Below are 7,378 nucleotides of genomic sequence, written 5' to 3'. Positions count from 1 at the left end.
TGCTGCGAAGCTCCCCTTACCCAAGGGTTAGGTGGGCAAGCACGTGCTTGCCCTCTCACCCTCTGGAAACTGAAGAAGTCCTTGATACCTTTCAATGAAGAAAAAATGTTTTAAAAACTCCCGCCTTTGCTTTTGGTGGCATTTTTTTCCAGTTTGGATGGATCTGTGCAGTGGTGTGCAGTGGCATGCAGTGCTCAGAGCCATGATGGGGAGTACTCGCATTTATATTTGTCTGGTCCCATCTACATCAGCAAGCTCTTGAAATGTAGCCTACCTGGCATATCTGGTCAGGCTGGGAAACAGCTTTAGACGTTTTTTTGTTTGCTTACGAGTGATCTTGGCCACAGAGAGGGACACACAGCTGGTGGCCTCTTCACGGCTCCATGATCAGACTGAGGCTGGGCTCGGAGCTGACAAAGTCTGGAGTGGGGCTAAGCAATTCCAGCTTATACTTGGCTTCATTTGGAGGTGGATTGGAGTGGCTGCTACTCTGCTCCCTTCTTCCATGGGTTGGTGTGTCAGGGCCCTGCCACGGCCCGAGGGGGAAGGGAATAGGGATGCAACACTGCACAGAGGGTTCTGACACAATAGAAGGTCAGGGTGCAATGGCCCGTTTATTGAGGGAAACAAGGACTTATATAGGGTTTGGATGAGGGGAGGTCTGATAACCAGGGTGGAGCATGGGATTGATAACTCAGGGGAATATGGGATTGGGGAATGAGAGAAAGGTAGGAAGAACTCGGGAGTATCTAGGGGAAGGGGACCAATAGGAGCTCACTCTGCACTGCGGCACTCATTGGCCAGTCAGTGGGGGATGAGCGGGAAAACAGGGGAGGACAAGGTGGTAAACAACTTTTGGCAGGAAAACGTGAGGGCAAGTCCAGACAAGCCCTGAACCATACAAACCAAGGGTATTAACACAGAAATATATGTGGGGGTACATTAAACATGGTATAAAACTGGGGAATAACATGAAAGTCCATGAATTGTTAGCTTCTTCGGGCTCTGTATAAGTCTCTCCAGGCTTTGAATCTCCAGTCACTCTGATGTTCCTCCACAGGGCCCAGTTTGGCTTTGCCTTCATGGACAGCAGCAACCATCACCTGTCTGCCACGGCAATAGATGCCTCTGCTTGCTCCAGATGTCCTTCTCCTGCAGACCAGAGAACACCTCTTGCTGTGAGTTATAACTTGTAATATAAATACAAATATAGGTATTGTTCTTCCTCCATTAGTTGTAATAGCAGTAGGCAGGGTGGTAGAGGTGTGTGTATGAAGGCCTAGTCTCTCAGAGAGGGTTTTAAAAGTGGCTTTTGTGAGATGTTCATGTGCCAGTGTGGTTTGTGCTGGTTGCAGGGACCCATGTGAGTGGCTACTGGCACAGCTCAAGGAGATATGACACAATGGGCATTTCTAATGATACTGATATGCTGTGTGCCACCCTTGAACTTCAGAAGACCTATGTTGGGGATCAGGGAGAAGGAGCAGTGCCAGCCCATTGATACTGCAAACCAGTGTTGTGGCAGTGCTTCCCTGCAGCAGCATCATGATAAAGGATGATGGAGGAGGAGGCTGGCAAAAGCTATGACCTTCCAGCAGGATCTGTTTCCCAAAAATGGGTTAAACAATAGCAGACTGCTGCAGGTGTAGGCGTGGAGGAACCTGTTAAATTAAAGCCAAAGTGTAAGAGGAGAGATGTTTGCTTTGGAAGATAACGTGTACCTGTTCTGTGTGCTGAGGGTGAGGAAACTCTCCGAGACGTGTACTTCATTACCACAGTAGACCTTTTGCACTGCAAGGCCGCATAGCTCCCAGTTCTCCCCTCCCTTCTCCCCTTCCCTTGTAAGACCAGAGGCCTCCCTCAGCTTTACCAGTGCCTCCAATCTGACAACCCAGAAGCCTGCTAATGGGTGGTAATTGCTCCTTTTTCTCCATCAGTACATCTCACTGGGGAGCTTCCCTGACCACACTGCCCAAGTTTGCTGCCTGAACTGATGCTGTTTTTAATATGCCCAGGTCTCCAGTACCTGCAGCCTGGTCAGTGGCTGGAGATGAGGGAAAGGAGTTCAGCAAAGCGCCCTTTGATGAGGCTGCTCTATGGAGCCAGCTTTATTATCTGCCTTGCTGCTGGTCTCAGAGAGACTGCAGGGAAATCTGCTGATTTATTTTCTTAAATGGCATCAAATTATGGCAGTTAAGAGCCTACCAGGAGAAAATGGGCTCTTAGGGCAGCATTTCTTGTCTTATGTACAAGGCTTTATTGAATTAACTTTGTACTAGAACCACTTTACACTTCCTTTGCTGGAGAGGCCAATCTAACTTAACTGTGGGATAAAATTTTACAACCATATTTTTGTTATACAGGTGATGTGCATAAAGAATTCTTTACATGCATTAATATCATCAGAGTTTTGGCAAGGCCATAAAGCAGGCTGTCTCTCAATCATCTTATCTCTGTCTTAATGCTGCACTCATCCCTGTGTTAAGTACGTAACTCTCTTGCTTTGCTTCTTATTTTCCACATTAGGGACAGTGGATTTTCTCTCCCACAAGCACTTTACAAATGTTCAGGTTCTGTGAGAGAAATCTCTGTTGCTGTCCAAGCCATGCCTTTTGCCTCTGTGGGTACCTGCAGCTTGGCAGCTCCAGCTGGGCAGCAGCACTGCCAACCTGCACGACAGAATCTTGCATACTTTCAGCTACTTCTCCATTATTTGCACATAAAGTTAATAACTGACTCAAGAGTTCATCTACAAATACATATTTAGGGCTGCTCTTGGTAAATTTTTCCCCTCTCAGCCACAAAGCTTTTGTTTTCTGCTATTTCCTTCCTCTATTTTCCCTTGACCCTAATCCACTGTAACATTAACATGTTAGTTTTGAAACAGCCAATGTATTCTCAGTCTCTTCTTCTCCCTTACCTGCTGATTATTTCTCTTTTTTTTTCTCTCTGTCCTTTATACTTTTGCTGTTTGCAAAAACCAGCTTTTCTCCTCCCCCTCCCTCTTCACAGCTCCCACCATCTGTCTCTCTACAAATACAAAGCTTTAGGGGAAATGATTCACTAGGCTGGTAGCTCATTACTCACACTCTCCCCATCATGGTTTCTGTCCTTGTAGAATGCTCTAACTAATGTAAAGATCAATGAATCCCAGGAATTGTTATTTGATTTAAAAAAAAAAAAGCCCCAGCAGTTAAATAGATTGGGCTCTTTGTACTTCCTAAACACCAAAGCATAGTTTTTCTTCCTCACTCTGCTTACATTGTTTTTCAGAAAAGGATCGTTGAAACAGAAGAATAGAAATAATCACTGGACCATTTAATGTAACCTTGTGTATCACGTGGTGCAGGAGTTACTTAATGAAATTCCCTGGCCCAAACCAAGCAAATCTGTGGTAAATCTAGAGCACATATTTTCGGATGACAGCCAAAATGATGAAAGGAATTTACTACCCAGCCTCGCTAATCATTTTGAATGCTTAACTGGGCTCCCTAATATGCTGCTTTGCAAGCAGCAAAACTCCCTACACATTTCTCCAGCCTTGCCCAGGCTGTGCACCTGAAAAAACCTCCCAGCACCCTGCCAGCCCTGTCCAAGGGCAGGGTGGCCAACTGTGCCTGCTGTGAGTGCTGGATGGCCAGCTGCCCTCCTCTGGGAAGAGACCTCTGCAGGCCAGAACCTCTGCTGCCTCTCCCTTCAAAGCATGCGGGTTTGGGGCTTGCTCTTTGCTCAGGTAATTATTACCATGAAACCCTGTAGGCACTTAGTATCTTTGAGCTCTCCCTGTTAAATGTGGCAGAAATTTGGCTAATGGGCGCAGAAGCCATTTCAGACAGACTAGTTCACAGTGTTAAAATGTTTCAGATACCTTAAAATACCAGAGTCAGCCATATTGAGTTGGCAGATGTGCCACAGCCTTTCAGGAGATTTGCTCAACATAGAGGCTGAGCTCCATGCTCAGGGTACTCCAGGTAACTCAAAATGGTGATGGTCAGGTATGCACATTCCACTCCTTTTGTCTTCATTTTGTTGACCATTTGAGATGGATTTCTGTCATGACTTTAGGCTTCTCACCGTATACTAAAAAGTTATTTTCTTAATTGGAAGCTTAGTTTTTCAATTTATCACATGAAAAACAGACCTTCCTTCCCTGCATGCAAGTAGATGCCAAGAAGTACCACCACCTAACACAGTTTTATAGTGCTTTGTCAGGAAGCTGCTGGCATGGCAGGTATATTAGCCTATTTCAGTTGTTGAGCTTCCCTTTTGAAATTGGAGTTGTAAGAAGCACAGACAATACTACAATCAAAATTATAGGAGTTGGCAACACTGAATGCACCCTTCTACCAGTTCCCTTAAATGGCTTCCTTTATGCTAAAGGAAGGTCTGAGTTTAAATTTCTCCTTCATAAGCACCACAAGGCACGTCCTGCATCAGCACACCATGCTGGCATCACCTTTGTGGAAAGCTAATTAAATAATTTGGATACTGTAAGAGGAATATAAACTTCTGGGCTAATTTACTTTTCAGACTACCAAATGCATGTACTTTTTTATAAAGCTGTGTTTGGGTCATTTTGTGACAAATAATAAAGCTGAGGAGGATCTTGGTGAGAGCGTGCATTGAGCAGGCATGAAGCACTCTGGTGTCAGAGCAAGACATTATTGTGTGACTGCTCTAAAGAATAAGGGCTGCAGAATTTCAAGTCAATTGTCCACTGTTACCTCAGTAAGGTTAAGGCTGTTTAAAAAACAAAGACTCCTCACCAAAGTCATGGTTATGTGCTCTGTAAAAAAATATTCAAATTTTAGCAGACTTGATGTTGTTGAGCCTTCCCGGTTGCCAACACCCCATGGCTCTCCATCTTTGATTATTTTATTGTTCTACACTGCATACAAGTTGTAGGAGTCAATGTTCTTTCTCTTAACAATTGATGGCTTTCCAAGTGCCAACTGTCCTTTGACAAGGTCTGTTTTAAATAAGGGCTGAAGAGCACTAATGAACCTAAAGGGCTGCTACAAAAAATACTGCAGTGTTCCATGGCACTGACAGCACACACGTAGTCACGCATTTAGGTCTCCTGTTCTGGACTATTGCTGCAACATGCTGCAGGTGTGAGGGACCCAGCTGTAAGGAAAGGGAACTCCAGAGATTTCAGATCTGAAAGTCCTTTAATTGAAGACAAGTGTCTTTATGCAAGACAGGCTAAGGAAAACTTGCGTTATCCAACCCATTTCTCCCTTGTTCCCAGCAATAATAAAAGCAGACACAATATATAAGGTGCCTTAAAAAGGCAAATATTTAATAGTGTATATACAAATTAATGGTTTGATAATGCTATACAAGGCAGGAATATCTTTAAAGAAACCCTGAGCAAAAAGGAGAATGTAATTTTTATTTTACTCTTATTGCAGCATTATTTCTGGTATTTGTTTGCTATTATGACTAATAAAGGAATATGTTAAAAACAGATGTTAAAATAAAACTGGGCATTCTTTCCATTTGCAGCTTATTTAAAAATCTAAAGAAAAGAGTTCTGCCCCATCAGCTTTGGAAATAGTTGTTTAACATGGGAGAGAACAAGCTGAGCCTGCGTAACCCAAGACAACCAATTCCTTTAGCAGAAAGTGTCTTCTGTCATCAAAAAGAGCCATCTGGAAGAGCGTTGGCTCCGTGCCAGGAACAACCCTTTAGCAACCGCTCAACATACACTTTAAGTTATAATGTTCATAACGGCACAACCTGGAGTGTTGGTAAAGGGCCTATTGGAGGAGCAACATATTCCTCCTCCCGCAGTAACCGCAAAAGGATGTTCTTCTTATTCTTTGGCCAGTTATAAATGTGGGTGTTCTGCAGCCAGGTAGGCACATGTTCCTGAAAAAACAAGGAAAATAAACACTAAATCCCGTAAATCCTCCTGAATCTGTACCAGAACCTTGCAGATTCTGTCAGGCCCTGCCAAGCAAGATTTCATTTTGTCTGTTCTAGGCACTTCCTGTAACAACAAGAAATTTTAATTTGGCTTCAGAATTGTATTTGGGTTCCTAAATAAATGAACTTTGTGTGATCTCACAGCTTGCCTGTCTCTCTTTCTCTTCTGCCATCATGTTGCCTAATTTCACATTTCAAAGGAAGTCTCATCTCAGTGACAGGCATCGAAAGGCTTGTGAAAATAAACATTGAGAAGAGAAGGGAGACATTTCAGTGTCCTGTGCAGGGAAAGGCTGCCACCTTAGTAGCTGCTAAAGGATCCACACAACATGTTCAACCTTGGAATGAGAATCAATAGGGAAAGAGTGGGACCCCATGGGAGCATTTCACATCTAGGTAGCCCTCTCACCCTCCCCTTGCACCTTCCTTCACCAAGTATGGTGTTCTCTGACCACCTCCTGAGCAGGAGGTTGAGGCCAATGCTGAGCTCAAGGAGAGACTAATGCATCTCCAGATTAGCAGGGTCAAACCTCCACCACTCCTTACACCCTGGGAAAGGTGCAGTCTTTCATAGGGGTTGGCTAATGCCCATTAACATAATGAAGCCAGGACCACAATGGCCCTAGGAGTGACAGCAGGCTGATGGAGAGAGACCCGCTCAGACTTCATGTTTGCATGTTTCCACAGCCTTGTGAGGTTTCCATATGGACATCCATATGGATGTTTAGAGGTGAAGGGCTATTATGATACCATTAATTAACAGATGGACTGATCCTTGAGCAAAACCAGCTCATGGTCACCATGAGATGTAGATTTCTTTTGGAGAGCTGAAGTTAAAGACACTAGAACACAACCAAAGTGAGAAAGGAGGTAAGCAACACGAGCAGCCAGGACATCCAGCACTTGCTCCCTGGACCTCTCATTTAGCAGGCAGTGTTTTCCCAAGGTGGCTCCTGTTAGGAGCAGCACAGCTCCTGTCAAGGTAGTGGAGCTGGCTCCAAGAGGACAGAGCAAAAAGATGTTGGTGTGAACCACATCTCTGGCACCTCGCCAGGGGATGCCTTGGCATGGGCAGCACATGTCCTGCCTGCCAGCAAACAATCTAGCTGCAGTCCAAATCTTTCTTTTCCAAGTATCATGCTTCTCAAATTGGATGTCTTTTCCTTGGCCTGGACAGCTGTAGGAATGAAGCTGCATTGCTTTCCCTGCTCAGGGAGCGATGTGTTAATGGTTGCAACCACTTTGTTAGATCTATAGCATTTATGTATAGGAAGAAAGAGGTAAGTCACACAGGCACCTACACACCCATTAGTCTGAACTCACCTAGGCCTCTGAACAAGCAGCTTCGTGTGTGGCAGAGGTATCTATCAAGCCTGACCTTCCTCTTCCTCCAGTGTTCAAGAAAGTATAGGCTTTGGTCAGTGCTCTCCCTAAAGTGCAGGTTTTA

At 44.6% G+C, this 7,378-nt stretch overlaps 1 protein-coding gene and 1 long non-coding RNA gene across 6 annotated transcripts in view; one reads left to right on the top strand and one right to left on the bottom strand.

The window, feature by feature from the left end:
* Positions 1-1,032: 1,032 nt before the first annotated feature.
* LOC108640677 overlaps positions 1,033-7,378 on the top strand; it is a 19,032-nt gene continuing 12,686 nt past the window's right edge. Inside the window, exons 1-2 of one of the 2 annotated variants that reach the window (XR_003916101.1) lie at positions 1,034-1,178; positions 5,509-6,074. This is a non-coding gene — a long non-coding RNA (uncharacterized LOC108640677). Of the gene's footprint in view, positions 1,179-5,508; positions 6,075-7,378 lie in introns of those variants that run through there. The other variant, XR_003916102.1, reaches the window with a different exon arrangement.
* Positions 5,309-7,378, bottom strand: part of TRAF3IP2 (TRAF3 interacting protein 2) — a 26,367-nt gene continuing 24,297 nt past the window's right edge. For all 4 annotated transcript variants that reach the window (XR_001921374.2, XM_008931390.3, XM_018078074.2 and 1 more), the window contains one exon: positions 5,309-5,874. Coding sequence is in view for 3 of the 4 variants with exons in the window: in XM_008931390.3 (XP_008929638.2) it covers positions 5,728-5,874 (147 nt within the window). In the remaining variant the exon portion in view is untranslated. The remainder of the gene's footprint in view (positions 5,875-7,378) is intronic.

The sequence above is a fragment of the Manacus vitellinus genome, unplaced genomic scaffold, assembly GCF_001715985.3.
Source record: "Manacus vitellinus isolate BGI_N305 unplaced genomic scaffold, ASM171598v3 scaffold_4_pilon, whole genome shotgun sequence".
Taxonomy (NCBI): domain Eukaryota; kingdom Metazoa; phylum Chordata; class Aves; order Passeriformes; family Pipridae; genus Manacus; species Manacus vitellinus.
Note: the sequence above shows the minus strand (reverse complement) of the source record. Positions and strands in the feature narration are given on the sequence as shown.